The sequence below is a fragment of the Ochotona curzoniae genome, unplaced genomic scaffold, assembly GCF_017591425.1.
Source record: "Ochotona curzoniae isolate NIBS_2020 unplaced genomic scaffold, NIBS_Ocur_1.0 contig_605, whole genome shotgun sequence".
Taxonomy (NCBI): domain Eukaryota; kingdom Metazoa; phylum Chordata; class Mammalia; order Lagomorpha; family Ochotonidae; genus Ochotona; species Ochotona curzoniae.
Genome location: NW_024466491.1, coordinates 1,371,011 through 1,385,929, shown reverse-complemented (window position 1 = coordinate 1,385,929; position 14,919 = coordinate 1,371,011). Strand labels below are relative to the sequence as shown.

The 14,919-nt window shown below is 54.7% G+C and overlaps 1 protein-coding gene across 1 annotated transcript; it reads right to left on the bottom strand.

The window, feature by feature from the left end:
- Positions 1–666: 666 nt before the first annotated feature.
- Positions 667–13,642, bottom strand: LOC121163152 (cytochrome P450 4F3-like). Its single transcript, XM_040990438.1, has 13 exons — positions 13,543–13,642; positions 13,051–13,287; positions 10,754–10,898; positions 7,806–7,859; positions 7,588–7,715; positions 6,444–6,565; positions 5,177–5,447; positions 4,844–4,910; positions 4,548–4,677; positions 2,499–2,632; positions 2,349–2,413; positions 2,144–2,226; positions 667–1,672 (listed from the first exon to the last, which is right to left on the bottom strand). The coding sequence occupies exons 2-13, from the start codon at positions 13,249–13,251 to the stop codon at positions 1,498–1,500; spliced, it is 1,575 nt and encodes a 524-aa protein (XP_040846372.1). The 5' UTR covers positions 13,252–13,287; positions 13,543–13,642; the 3' UTR covers positions 667–1,497.
- Positions 13,643–14,919: the final 1,277 nt, after the last annotated feature.

Genomic DNA, 14,919 nt, shown 5'->3' with positions numbered 1-14,919 from the left:
TATTAGGAATTTCTATGGCTGAGGGTATACCGTTGTGTATATGTGTGAGATGTGCCTTATCTGGTCATCAGGACATCCGAATTCATTCCATACCTTTGATATTGCGAGCTGATCGGCTATAAATGTGGGGTGCAGTTTTCTCCTTCGTACACCGAACTCACCACAGGCAGTGATTTTAAAATTAGAAGATGGGGCCGTTCAGCAGGTCCATTTTCAGCTCTCTGAGCACTCACCATTCTGACTTCCACAGTGGTTGCGCTAGCCTGCACTCCCACCAGCAGCGAAGGACGGTCCGTTTCTCCCCACATCCACGCCAGCAGGTGTTGTTAGTACAGTTCTAAATGTAGGTAGGTTAATCTCGCTGGAGTGAGGCGGAACCTCAATGTGGTTTTCATTCGTATTTCCGTGACATTTAAGGAGCCTGAGCTTTTTTTTTTTTTTTCGTGTATCTGTTATCATTTGAATTTATTCTTTTGGAAAATATCAATTTCCTTTGCCCATTTCTTCACAGGGCTGTTTATTTGGTTGCTGTCTCTGAGTTTCTGAAGCTCTTTGGAAATCCTAGATATTAGCCCCCTACCGGTTATGCAGTGCGCAAAGATTTTCTCCCAAGCTCTTGCCATGCCTTCTCATTCACCCACGTTGCTGCAGACTTGTTCTCCTCTGGACATAGCTGGTGGCCTCTCCTCCTAAATCCCTTATGATGACCCTGTTCTCGCGACTTGCCCTCTGTCAGAGGCACAGCTGCGCTTGTGAGAAATTAGCAATTAGTCTTACGATTTCTCCCCTAGACGAGCATGGCCAGACTCACTCCCGACACACTGAACTACAACTCCAAGTTGCACAGCAAGGAGACGTTGGGGGCTAAGGATCAAGCACAGCCCTTTAGGGACAACATGGGTTATCAAAGAAGCTTCCAGCAAGTACACCCCGTCTACGTCCTTTTATTTCAAGACTGCATGATGGCTGTTCTCTCGTCTCCAGTTTTCAGCCATTTGATGAGGCTACGTCTAAGTCTGTGTGTGTATAACTTTCTGGAACTTATCTGTCCAGGGATTGGCTGAGCCGTTTGAATCGGAAGCTGGTTGTTGTTCATGATTTCTAGAACATTCTGAGCTTCTGAGACCCATGAGTCACGTACTGGTTAGAATTCTCATCCTTGGTTTCCAGCACCCAGAAAGAACAGTCTTGGAAGGGCGTGTTTTCTTCTACAGTTGCCGGGCGTCCTGAGCGAGGACCTGGCAGCAGCCTCTTTAAAACCAAGCATTCCTTGTGCACCCAGCACCATGCTCAGTCCCTACACTGGGCGCTGGGCAGCATCAGGGCAGCCACAAAAGAGAAGCTACGGAGGACAGCTGGCAAGAGCAGGGTGCAAACGCTTAGCAGGCTCTCCTATGTTCTTATGCACTTCCTCCCCTGGGCAGTGGGCACACTGTTTATTCCAGCAATGCACAAAGGGTAGCTGGGTCGGTGGGCTCAAGGGTGATCCCACGGGGGTCACTGTCCCTCCACCAGCGGCTCCACCCGCAGCCACAGGCCACCCTCGGCGCGCAGGATGAGCTCTGGCTTGCGTCTTGGCTCTGCGCTGTCGGGCAGGATGCGGAAGCGCAGCAGCGTGAGCGCCAACACCACCTTCATCTCGGCCATGGCGAACGCCTGCCCGATGCAGTTCCTGCGGACGGGGAGACATGCGTACTGCACCCTGAGGACCCAGGCCAGAGACCCCCACCTCGCCTTTACGAGCCTGGGGATGGAGGAGGAGGGAGCTCCGCGCATGGGAGGTCCCTACCCCTATCATGGGTTACACCTCGCCTAGCCAGTTCCAACTCAGATCCTACCTACCCTGTGAGAGTTGCTCTATTGCCCTTGCCTAGCTCAGACTTCAGCCCCCCAACTCAGACCTAGATGGGGAAGGGGACTCTGCATTGGGATCAAAGCCAGCAATCCCACCTTGGTCCCTGCAGCTCCTCAGCCTCGCCTCTACACGCCACGACCTCTCCTGGGGTCCCCGCAGCCCCCAGGCACACTGAAAAAGGGGCTCTGAACCACCTAACTGTCCCCAAGACCCTGCTAAGCCCCTGAAACTCGCGACCCCAGGTTGGGCATCGCTAGGCTGCTTCTTATCCCAGCACCCCGCTCCTACCTGGGGCCCGCAGAGAAGGGAATGAAAGCCAGAGGTGACCTCTGCAGGGCCTTTTCCGGATCAAAGCGGGAAGGGTCGTAGACCTGTGGGGGCAGAGGCAGGGCAGAGCGGCTGGGTGGGGTCTCCCAAGACACCCTCCTGCTCCCTGACCCCCTTCTTTCCACCCTCCCCCCCACGGCTCTGGTGGGGGGCGGTGGGTCCGCACCTCAGGGTCCTGCCACACCGAGGGGTTGTGGTGAATCCCAAAGATGCTGATGGCGCAGACGATCCCTGGAGGACGGGGAGGGGGGAAGCAGTCAGGGCGGAGTACGTGCACCAGCAGGACCCCTCACCCTGCCCCTTCCGCAGCGGGCACCTTTGGGGATGACGCGGCCGTCCGGGAGTGGCACATCCTGGGTGCAGCGGCGGGAGATGACCGTGACGGGAGGATGTAAACGCAGGCTCTCCTTAATGCACATGGTCATGTAGGGCAGCTGTGCCAGGTCGTCCCTAAGGAAGCGCCCGGACCATTACCCAGGGAGCAACGTGGAGTCCGCCAGCCTCCCCTTGCCTAACAAAACCCTCCGACACCTGCCGCCAACACCGCAACGCAGCGCGTCACAGAGGAATCAAAATATTTAGGCAGAAGAAAATTTTAAGGACAGTCCTAGAAGAGGAATGGGGGAAGGCTGGTTTTGTTCAGAGCCTTTTCTGAGCAAATCACGGCAACTGGGAGGGGATCCTAGAGAGTGTCCATACACGCCTTAGATTCATGTAAGGAGCTAAAGCAAGGTGGTGGGGGGGTGGAATTCCGAGTTTCCCTGAAGCAATTCGCTCCATCCATACTTTATGCTCGGAGGACTTTGTAAAACACGTGTATTATTTCTAAAGGAGTCCACCTGCTTCATGCAATTCCATGAAAATCTAGCTGGGTACTTTAAGAGAGAGAGAGAGAGAGAGAGAGAGAGAGAGAGAGAGTATAGCAACTAATAGCATCATTACAGGAGCCAGTTTGTCATCTTAAAAATAAAAATGGAGAAACTAGCGGCTAAAGTCCTCACCTCGCATGCGCCGGAATCCCCTATGGGTGACGGTTCTAATCCTGGCAGCTCCACTTCTCATCCAGCTCCCTGGCTGTGGCCTGGGAAAGCATCAGAGGACAGGCCCAAAGCCTTGGGACCCTGCACCCACGTGGGAGACCTGGAAGAAGCTCCTGGCTCCTGGCTTCGGATCGGCTCAGCTCTGGCCATTGCAGCCACTTGGGGAGTGATCCATCAGATGGAAGATCTTCCTCTCTGTCTCTCCTCCTCTCTGTAATCTGACTTTCCAATAAAAATAAATAAATCTTTCAAAAAATACAAATGGAGAGGTGAGCACTGCGTCGAGCTGCCAGCTCTCTCCCCAGCATCCCATATTGGACTACCGGTTCAAGACCCAGCTGCTCCATTTCCAATCCAGTTCCCCGTTCAGGCACCCGGGAAAAGCAGCAGAAGACAGTGCAAGTTCTTGGGCTCCTGCAAAGGTGGGAGACCCAGACAGAGTTCAGGCTCTTGGCTTCTGCCCAGTCCAGCACACAACTGGCCACTTGTGGCTATTTGGGTTAATGGAGCAACAGATGAAAGGTATCTTTCTTGCTCTCTTCCACTCTGCCTTTCGAATAATCTTTCTAAAGTAAATAAGGGAATCTTTCTAAAGATGAAAATTGGAAGAAAAAAGGAATCCAATGTGCTGGATATTAGAAACAATGATAAAGTCATAGCAATAATAACAAGATACAAGGTAGGCTTTTGGTACAGTTAAACTGCCACTTGGGGGCGTTGGCATCCCGTACCAAGTACCCTGCTTGCAAATCCAGATTCCTCCCTGGGCACATCCTGGGAGGTGGGCGGTCACGACTCAAGTGCTTGAACCCTGCCACCCGCAGGGAAAGCCAGACAGAATTCCAACTTCCCCTGCCCCCTCGTTTCAGTCTCATCTGATCTGCTTGGCCATTTAGGTTTTCTCTCTCTCTCTTTCCTGTTTATTTATTTATTTATTTTTATTACAAAACCAGATATACAGAGAGGAGGAGAGACAGAAAAATCTTCCCTCCAATGGTTCACTCTCCAAGTGACCGAAACAACCAGAGCTGAGCTGATCTAAAGCCAGGAGCGTCTTCCGGGTCTCCCACGCGGGTGCAGGGTCCCAAGGCTTTGGGCTGTCCTCCACTGCTTACCCAGACCACAAGCAGGGAGCTGGATGAGAAGCAGGGCTGCCGGGATTAGAACCGGCACACATGTGGGATCCCGGTATGAATTTCCCCAATCACAGAAGAGAAACGTGATTCCAAAAAGAGAGTTGATTGGACGGATGTCATCCAGCGAGTCAGTGGCAACAGAAGTGTAAACTTCTGGAATCCTTCTGGCCCCCTAAAGCCTGCACTCACCATTCAATGTCCTTCGGGTCCCGGTCTCTCAGGAGCTCCTGCACCTCTCGCCGGCAGCGCTCCTGGTATTCCGGGTGCCTCGCAAGGTTGTACAGGAGCCAGGAGAGGCCGCTGGCTGTGGTGTCGTGGCCTGAGGAGCAGATCAGCAATGCTCACTTGGCCACATGGCTTTAGCGCTGGACGGCAAACAGCACCCAGGCATGGAGGACCCCCTGGGATGGATGGGAGGGGACTGAAGGATCCAGGCTCCACCCACCGGGGGATGGAAAGGCACCTGCCCCACTACATTCCCTCACCCCCAAACATGAAGGTATCCGCCTCTGCCCGTATGTCCTTGTCAGACAACTCCTTTCCATCTTCCCCCTAGGGACAAATACACCAGCTCTTTTGGCACCCGAGTCTACCCTAACACTCGTCATCCAGGAGGGACCTCTCCCACTTCTTTACAGCTTGCCGCCCCTCGCCGTAAAGGCCTTCTGCCTCCTGTTGGCCACTCCCAGGCGTCTTCCTACAGCCAACACTGAAAACCATCGCTGCCTCTTTCTCGCGCACCTGCCAGTCGAGCTCAACTCCTCCCACCTGACCTCTGACACCAACGTCCACACCAGCTCGTCGGTTGTGGCTCCCACCTTGCTCAGCAGGAGCACGTCGATAAAGTCCAACGTCTTGGCCTTGGCCTTGGCCTTGAGGAAGGCGTCTGAGCCCTGGCTGGCCAGAGCACCGCGTCGCTCTTGGATGACGGCGTCTGTGAAGCGGTGCACCAGGTCACAGGCCTTGAGGAAGCGCCGCCCGTCGGGAGTGAGGTGGTACAGGAAGTCCAGGAAGAGCAGAATCTGCTGGTTCCGTTTCACCGTGAGAGCGCTGAGATCCAAGATGGCGGCTATATACTCGCTGGGTTTCCTGGAGACGGAGGCCAGAGGTGGGAAGCCAGCCCTGGAGGCATCTCTGGGACCAGCTCCTGGGCATCAGACTCTCTCTCTCTCTCTCTCTCTCTCTCTCTCTCTCTCTCTCTCTCTCCCTCCCTTCCTCTCCTTCCCTGCCCCTCCCTCCTTGCTTTCTCTCAAATCCAACCAGGTTTCTCCGTGAAGCTCACAGCCCCGCCTACCCTTACATCCCGTATCTCCATGACCCCGGTCTTCTAGAAAGAGAGAAAAAGGACCAACGCTGTGACATAGCACAGGAAGCCACTGCCTCCAACACCAGCATCCCAAATAGACAGCAGTTCAAGTCCCGGTTGCTCTACTTCGGATTCAGTTTTCCAACTAATGCATCTGGGAAAGTAGCGGAAGAGGGTCCAAGAGTTTGGGCCCCTGCAGCCATGTGGTAAATCTGGATGAAGCTCCCGGCAGCTGGCTCTGACCTGGCCCCAGCCCCATTTGCTGCAGATGTTTGGGGAGCGAACCAGTGGACGGAAGATTCTCTTTCTCTCTTTCTCCCTCTCTATAACTCTGCCTTTCACATAAATAGCATAAATCTCTCTCTCTCTCTCTCTCTCTCTCTCTCTTCATTAAAGAGAGAGAGAAATCCAAGTTAATCCCTGATTAGCACTCACATTCAATTTCAAAGCCTTTCCGTGGCTTCCCCGAACCCCCAAGCATCAAATTCACTCCGCTCTGGCTGACTTCTCCTGCCCTTAAGATCAAGACAGTGCTCACCCCCCAACCTCATTTCTAAGATGTCTTCTGCCCCTCACATCCTGGCGTTCACTCAACATTTCCACACACCTGAAAAGACCTAAAAAGATCTCTTTCTCACTCCTCCTCCTTGTCTTTTCATACCCACACTTCACCCACCTCTCCAGGAAGTCTCTCCTGGTTGCTGGTCTGTCCTCTCATCCCACCACCTTCTCCCTTGGGCCCTTGACCCAAGTTCCCCATGTCCCGAGCAAGCACTCACTCCTGACAGTTGCTGTCGTAGCTGAAGATGCATTTCTGCAGACTGTCCAGGGTCATGAGGCTGATGTGCTCAAACATGTCCAGACGGGCGCTGCCCTCAGAGGCCAGGCGCTGCCATTTGGCCTGGCCATGGAAGAAAAGAGAGGTGGGCACTTCCCCCAATCCCTACCATCAGGCGGGAGTGACCCAGGACCACCCAACTCCTGCTATATCACACACCCAACTCCGAGGAAGGCCAGACTCGAGTGGAAGCAGAAATTGTTACTACCTAGATGCCTACCCAAAGCTTGGAGCCAGCTCTGCCTCCGGTACCCCTGAGTACTACTAGGGAAACTCAACATCCTCCCCTGACCTACACCAGGTTGGATAGGACACCTGCTCCAGCACTCCTGGCAGGGTAAACTTGGGAAAGCTGCGTCATCTCTCTCTGACCCTCCGTGTCACAATGTGCAGTGGGCTAAACAGAGTGTGCACCCACAGGGTCTCACACACACACACACACACACACACACACACACCACATGGCGCAGCCTGTGCCACAGCATCAGCAAACGCTGAGTCATCAGGACCATTGTCAATGTTAGGCTCCCTTGCTCAGCCCTAAAGCAAAGCTGAGCGGCGCCTGCTGTGAGGAGGCGCAGCCTGCTTTTCCGTGCCTAGAATCTGAGCTGCACACTCAGGCTGGATTCAGCCAGCGGAGCATAGCAAGGACGCAGCTGTGCAAGCTCGGGTGGTAAGCCTTGGAAACTCCCGAGGTTAGCTTCTCTAGAAATCAGCCCTTTGCTGTGGACCTCTCCCAGCTCAGCCCAGCTTGCTGGAGGCTCGGGGACAAAAGGGATGAATCCGCTCAGTCAGCCAAGACCAGCGAGTGTTTCAAAGGGTGCGTTGTCCAGCGACCACGCCGGGCTCGGCAGGACTTTGTAGAGTTTATAAGGCTTCACTCAGAGAGGGGCCATTGGTGCACCTGCTGTATGTGGCCAAGTCACTCCAAGAGCAGCATCTCGACTCGTCTCTTAAAGTGGGAAGTACTTGTCCCACACAGGGGTGGGGCAAGGCTGCAATAGTCCTAGAGCCACCACCATCCTTATCCTCCTCCGGTCCCTGCCCTGAGCCAGGGGTCCAGATCCCAGCTGTGGGACACTCACGTGCATGATGCTTGCACTCTTGCTGAAAATCCTCACGTAGGGCTTCAGGATGTTGAAGTGGAAGGCGGGCGTCAGCATGCGGCGATGGCGGTTCCACTTGTCCCCGGAGCTCAGCAGAAGCCCGTCCCCTGGCAGGCAGGGAGACAGCATTATCACCTTCTCGGGGTAACTCCCCAAGGTGGGGTCCCCCGCCCGCTCCTCCCGCTGTGGCAACTCACCCAGCCACGGCTTCAGGAAGTCGTAGAAGTCCATGTTCTTACAAATGGCCGCAGCTGACATGAGCAGTGAGCGTCAGCAACCATGAGAGGGGAGGGGAGGGATTCTGCAAGGGTCAGGGATGTGGGGCCTCCCAGAGAAAGGTGTGTGCATGGCAGGAATGGGGGGCGGGCAAGGGTAGAGGAAAGAGGAGATGGGGTACAGGGACCAGAGCAGGCAGCAGCAGCAGAGAAGGGCAAGGGCACAGCCAGAGCTGGCACAGCACTACCCAATATGTTCTGCAATTCTGGGGCCAGTGCAGCCTTCACAGGACATCTGGACCCAGACCTGGGATAGCTGTTTGTCCTTACATGGCCCCCCCTTGTATATGACCTTCTCAGACATGACACACACATTCTAATGCGTACACAAGACCGGTTATCATCATGGCAGCCTGCCGCACGCATGAGTTCCACACACTGTTTAAATGTGGCACTTGGAGGCTGGTGTGGTGGCCCAGCAGCTTAAGCTGCCATGTGCAGCACCACCATCCCCTATGGGGACCAGTTCAAGTCCTGGATGTTCCATTTCCAAACCAGCTCCCAGCTAGTGCACCTGGGAGTACAGCAGTGCTTCCCTGTATCCATGTGGGAAATCCAGAAGAAGCTTCTGGCTCCTGGCTTTTGGAGGCCATCTCAGAAGTAAACCAGCAAAATAAAGACCTCTCTCTCTGTCTCTCTCTCTTTCTCTGCTTTTCAAATACATAAAATCTTTTAAAAAATAAAGCTTAGGGCCAGTGCTGTAGCATATCAACTTAAGCTGCCATCTGCAATGCCAGCATTCCATACGGGTGCTGGTCCAAGTCCCAGCTGCTCCACTTCCAATCCAGTTTCTTGTTGATGAACCTTGGAAAGCAGCAACAGATGGTTCAAGCGTTTGGGCCCCTATATCCACCTCTAATGAGAAACCCAGAAGAAGCTCCAGGGTTCTGGCTTTGGCCTAGACCAGTCCCAGCCATTGCAGCAAATCAAATTTTCTCTCTCTCTCTCTGACTCTGTCTTTTAAATAAATTAGTATATCTTTTCAAAAGATAAAATTCTTCATTCTTTTTTTTTTAGTCACCTTCATAATAAAGATTAAAAACACATGGTGGTTGGAAGGTGGCATTTGCTCAGCAGTCCAGCCTGTGACCCATGTCAGGGCCTGGCTATGATTCCCACTTCTGGCTGCCAGCTCCAACCCCTCTACTGATAGTCAGTAATGATGGCTCTAGTGACCAGGTCCTGCTGCTGATGGGGGCACCTTGGGAGGGAGTCCTCGGGTCCTGAATTCAGCCCTGACCCAGCACTGAACGGTCTGGGTCTCTCTGTTCTTTGTTCCGTCTGCCCCTCAGATAACGTTTTTATCTGATTTATCCGAAAGGCAGAGCAACAGAAAGAGAGACAGACAGATCTTCTATACACTGGTTCATTCCCCTCAAATAACCACGATAGCCAGGAACTCCAGCCATCTTAATCTGCCACCTACCTCGGTTTCAGAGAACCAAGCACGTCACCTGTTGCCTTCCCAGCCACATCACCAGGAAACTGGATCGGAAGCAGAGCAGCCAGGACTCAAACAGGCACTCTAATATGGGACACTGGCACTGCAAGCAGAGGCTTAATGCACTCTGCCACAACACCCAAACCACACAAATTTAACAACCCAGGGGCAGCCCAAACATCTTCCTCCTTAGCCCCACACTTTGCATGGGGTCAGAGGTCCTGCTCTTTTTTTTTTTTTTTTTTGAAGATTTATTTATTTTTGTTGGAAAGTCAGATATACAGAGAGGAGGAGAGACAGAGAGGAAGATCTTCCATCCGGTGGTTCACTCCCCAAGTGGCCGCAATGGCTGGAGCTAAGCTGATTCGAAACCAGGAGCCTCTTCTGGGTCTCCCACACGGGTGCAGGGTCCCAAGGCTTTGGCCTGTCTTTGACTGCTTTCCCAGGCCACAAGCAGGGAGCTGGATGGGAAGCAGGACCTCCCACCCATATGGGATTCCAGAGCATGCAAAGCAAGGACTTTAGCCACTAGGCTACTGTGCCGGGCACTAGAAGAGGCTCTGCTCTCAAGGAGACTGGAGTGTGCCACCTCCTAGGTCCACAGGCTCCCCCACCTACCAATAGCAGCTGCCTGCTCCCTGACTCTAGTCACCAAAGAAGCACCCAGAACTGACCAGGCCTCGCAACCACTTCAGTCTACCCTCTCCATACACTGGACATACCCTCCCCCCCAGATCACCTTCCAACTGAGGGTCCCCGCCGCCTGCCATGAGAGGCAGCCAGGTCGACCCAGGGAACACAGCACACAGGGAGAGGGCTTGGAATGCTGTGTAGCCTTGAGAAGCACCTGCCTGAACCTCTGGCTGCTTTCCCAGGAGCCATGTGCCTGCCAAGGATGTCGGTGGATGGACACTTCCGCTGTCTGTCTGCCCAGTGTGCATCATGCCCTTCTCTTAGGCTCACCCCAACCCTGGCAGGCAGGGCACAGCGATCAGTGTGAGGAGGAAGTCCCAGGGCCCAGCCCAGGCAACTTCAAGGAAACCTAGGGAATTTTCCCACCTTGGAAAGTGGCCTTCTAGGCTCTGTCTCTATTGGCGTAAGACAGAAGCTGCCACAGAGGGAAGCAAGCTAAGAGATGAGGGCTCAAGGCACGAATGATTGGAAGAGCTGCCTCCAGCCGACACTCCCCGAAGACTCAACAGGTGCCCTTCGCCTGCTCAAATCACATGGGGCCAAGTCTCCGCAGCTCACCCCGGGGCAGAGATCAGCGGCCAGGGAGCCGGACCCACCCAGTCGCCCACCAGAGCCACGGTGGCTGTCTGCTGCTGCTGCCTGTCTGTCTGCTCAGCCTGACTGGTCCAGAGAGGGGTCAAAGGGCAGGAAAGAAACTGGGTGGGGTAGAGGTAGGGAATGCTTCTAGAAGAGATACCTGGAGCCTGCAGCAAGGGAGCCACGAAGTTAGGGTGCACGAGCCGCAGCACGGGGTAGAGGGGCCCTAACCACCACAGATGGATGTCACGAAAGTGGTATGCCAGCTCCGATACCAGTCGCATGCCCTCCTCGTTGCTCTGTGCCTGGGGAGGGGCAAGACTGAGGCCAGGCCTGGCAGGGGGCCTTGGTTGCTCCCACCACTCCTCTCTGCCCAACCGCCCCGCTCAATCCCTCTGCCCCGATAATTGGTCTACAGGTTCTGCCAAATCTTCTTGGTCCCTCACTTGGATGGAAGCAAGCTTGACAGATTATAGAGACAGATCATTAGAGAGCTAGATAACTAGATGATGAACTTATAGATAAGTAGATAAATGGAAAATATAAATAGTAGATAGATAATTAGATAAAGATAAGCAGATATGTGGATGCATGGCTCAATGGATGGGAAGATGAAAGATCAATCATAAATAAATTGATAGGACTTAGATAAATCATAAGTAGGTAGACAGATGATTAATAGTTATGTAGATAAAGAAGATTGATAGATGATTAGATGGTTATATAGGTAGGTGGTGGATGCCTGGATGGATGGATGGGGTGGGTGGATGGAGGAATGGATGGATGGATGGATGAGTGGATGGATGGGTGGGTGGATGGATGGATGGATGGGTGGGTGGATGGATGGATGGATGGATGGGTGGATGGATGGATGAATGGATGGGGTGGGTGGATGGAGGAATGAATGGATGGGTGGGTGGATGGATGGATGGGTGGATGGGTAGGTGGATGGATGGATGGATGGATGGATGGATGGATGGATGGATGGATGGATGGATGGACGGGTGGATGGATGGGTTGATGGATGGATGGACGGATGGGGTGGGTGGATGGAGGAATGGATGGATGGATGGATGGATGGGTGGATGGGTGGGTGGATGGATGATGGATGGATGGGTGGATGGATGGATGGGTGGATGGGTGGGTGGGTGGATGGATGGATGGGTGGATGAGTGAGTGTGTAGGTAGGTAGATAAGGCAGGTAGATGTGGATAAGGGAAAGGCATATAGCAGGGACAGAGGCTGATTGACAGAACTCATCACAATGGAAGAAAGACGGAGATGGGAGACTAGGACTGAGACGGATGCCCACACAAGGCTGCACAGGTAACCCGGATCCAAGCGTGCGCGTGTCTACCTGTACTGTCTGTTTCTTTGACTCCCTGTGTGTCTGTCTCCATCTTTTCCCTCACTTCTCCCTGGGGAGGAGGACTGGGATATAGAGGAATGTTAGACAGTAGGAGGCAAACAAGGACCCTTCTGCAGGGAGGAACAGAAGCACACTGGAACCGATGGCGTGGGAGGCAGCACCCTCACAGCAGCTGTCCAGGGCTTAGGTTGGGCCTCTGGGGAGAGGAGGGCGGTGAGGGAACCAGATTGCACCCCCACTGGGCTTCTGTCGATACATCTTGAAGACCAAGACCCAGGAGCCAGAGGAAGTGGCAGAACATGCCACCTTCCCTCCCAGCTGTAGGGAAGTGACAGCCGTTATCCGAGGCCAAGAGAAACGGCAAGGGTCAGGGAGGGAGGCCCTTGGAGGAGTCCACAAGAAGGCCTGGACTCCAAGCGGGGAAGAGGCTGGGGTGGCCAGGGATCCCTGCTGTGTGCATCTTCTTCACGATTCATCCTCCTGCCCTGAAAGGCAGAGTGATAGAGGGATGGGCAGGAAGAAACAGAGAGGAGAGAGATTTTCTATTCACTGTTCAACCGCCAATGAAACAGCTGTCAGAGTTGAGTTTATTCGCACCAGGCCAAAGCCAGGAGCTAGGAGTTTCATCTAGGTCTCTCACATGGGCGCCAGGAGCCCAAGCCCTTGGACCGGCCTCCTCTGCTTTCCCAGAGTTTTGGAGCAGGGAGTTAGTTGCTGCATCAGGGGGCGGGTTTTGCAGAGTCGGATCGGAAATGCGGCAGCCAGGACACGAAGCAGGGCTCCAGCAGAGGATAGGGTCATCAAAAGAGTGAGTTTCACTCACCGTGTGTCACAACACAAGATGCTCTCCACTCCCCCTCCCCCGCCAGGAATGTAAACGGAACAGGCGTGGGATGGGGACGAGGATAGAAGAGCAAGGTCACAGGGCTGGGGCGCCAGCAGAGAGGAGAGGAGGGACAGATCGCCATGGGCGGCCCTGGTGTCTCCCTGCTCTTCTTACTGTCCTGGACTCTGGCTTGTTTCCAGATTCCCCTCCTCCTCCTCGGGGTCTCCAGGCACCCAGGACACTCGAGGCAGGCCTCACTCACCACACCCAAGTGACCCAAGAACCAGTTCCGTCTCGGAGGCTGTGAGAAGCACCGGAGGCGACAGCAGTTGTTGTAGAAGACGTAGATCCGGGTCAGGATGCGGGCCAGGAGCCAGGAGGCGCTGATCAGCAGCAGCAGGAACAGCCACGGAGAGACCGACCTTGGCCCCAGGCCCAGCCAGGACAGGCTCAGCTGTGGCATCCTGCTGGGCAGGTGCACAGGTTTAGCTCCAGCAACCTGGGGAAAAGAGGAGGGAGCTCGAGGGGAGGGGAGAGGGGCAGGGAGAGCTCAGAAGAAGGAAGTGGGATTAGAAAGAAAAGGGAGAGAGAGAGAGAGAATGGATCACACCGCCCAGGAACGTAGCCAGGGCTCAGCTGCCTGGAAAACGTGAGTCTCAGAGGCCAGCTAGCTCCCAGGAGCCGCCCAGCTCAAAGCAAGGACCCGGCCCTCAGTCAGATCCCTCCAGTACCACCGAGGTCCACCGCCTGGTACCTTCTGTAAACAGCAGTTTGTCTCCCACGGGGAGATCTGTGCCCCAGGTCCCTGTGCAAGGCGGAGCCGGACGGCAGTCCACAGTCACCAATCCTGAAGGAGGACCCGGCTGCCTCCACCCACCTTTCCTCCCCGCCCATTTCCTCCCACCGCCCCGCTGCTGCCAGCTCCAGGGCAGGCAGCCAAGCCACCAGGGGGTGGGGCCAGCTTTGGCTCTGGGTCACAGACTCTGGGGCACAAGGCTCCTGGGGAGGCAAAGCCTGCTCCAGCCAAGGGCGGAAGGTACTCTGGGCCCCAAGTTGACAACTCCTCACTGTCCATCCAAGGCCGACGGTGGGAGGGGAGGGGCAGCGGGCTAAAGCATGAACTTGAGACGGACTCAGAAGAGGTTGCTCTGCAGAAGCACGGGCTGGGAGGACACAGGACAGTCGTCACCCAGTCTCAGAGCATGGGGGCTGAAGGAGAGCTGGGCCCAGGCCAGGGACCCTGCATGGGGGTCTTCTCTCATTTTGCCCATGGGCAGCCCCAGCCATTTCTGCAAACCACCTTTCCCCGTGGACCTCAAAGAGGGAGTCGTCCATCTTGTTTGTCCAGACTCTGTCCTGATGTGCCGAGGGGTGATCTTAGTTCATCCACACAGTCTCCCCAAGAAGGAGGTGAAGAGTGCTCGTGTTGAGTGACCGAGCTGGGAGAGGACAGGGCTGCCGCAGAAGGGCAGCATGCTGGGGAGAGGGCCAGACTCTGCTTCCGCCCATGTGCTGCCCAGTCCCTTGCGGTTCTGAAGGATCCTGGAGCCCTCAGCCACCCCAAAATTCTCATCCCTTCTTCTTGGAGGGACGCAGGAGCAGGGAACTCCAGAGACCAGTCAGGGGTCACGCCAGGGTTTTAGAAAGCAAGGCAGAAAGCAAGGGACCGCAGAGCCAGAGGAAGTAAGGAGGCAAGAGGAAACGAAGGATGGCAACTCGCTCCAGGCACACAGCAAAATCATCCAACACGGGCCCAGCGCAGTAGCCTGGTGGCTAAAAATCCTCACCTTGCAGGCACTGGGATCCCATATGGGTGCCAGTTTGTGTTCTGGCTGCTCTGCTTCCCATCCAGCTCCATGTCTGTGGCCTGGGAAAGCAGTCGAGGATAGCCCCAAACCTTGGAACTCTGCACTCCCCTACATGGGAGACCCAGAAGAAACTCCTGGCTCCTGGCTTCATACCAGTTCAGCTCTGGGTCTTGTGGCCACTTGAGTGACCCAGCAGACAGAGAAAAATATCTATATTCAACAGGACACAACACATGGGAAAGAGAATCTCAGGTCCCAGTAACTATGGTCAGGCTAGCAGGGACTTCTGCAGCCGAGGGCACTGAGAAATAGCCACTCATCCT

What these genes read in the sequence shown, in the direction of transcription:
- LOC121163152 (XM_040990438.1), bottom strand. Translation starts at nt 13,251, where the DNA reads ATGCCACAGCTGAGCCTGTCCTGGCTGGGCCTGGGGCCAAGGTCGGTC. An exon ending in AGAGTGCAAGCATCATGCAC is followed by an intron (nt 6,566 to 7,587) that starts GTGAGTGTCCCA and finishes TTCCATGGCCAG; the next exon opens with GCCAAATGGCAGCGCCTGGC. An exon ending in CGGCCGCGTCATCCCCAAAG is followed by an intron (nt 2,414 to 2,498) that starts GTGCCCGCTGCG and finishes CCCGTCCTCCAG; the next exon opens with GGATCGTCTGCGCCATCAGC.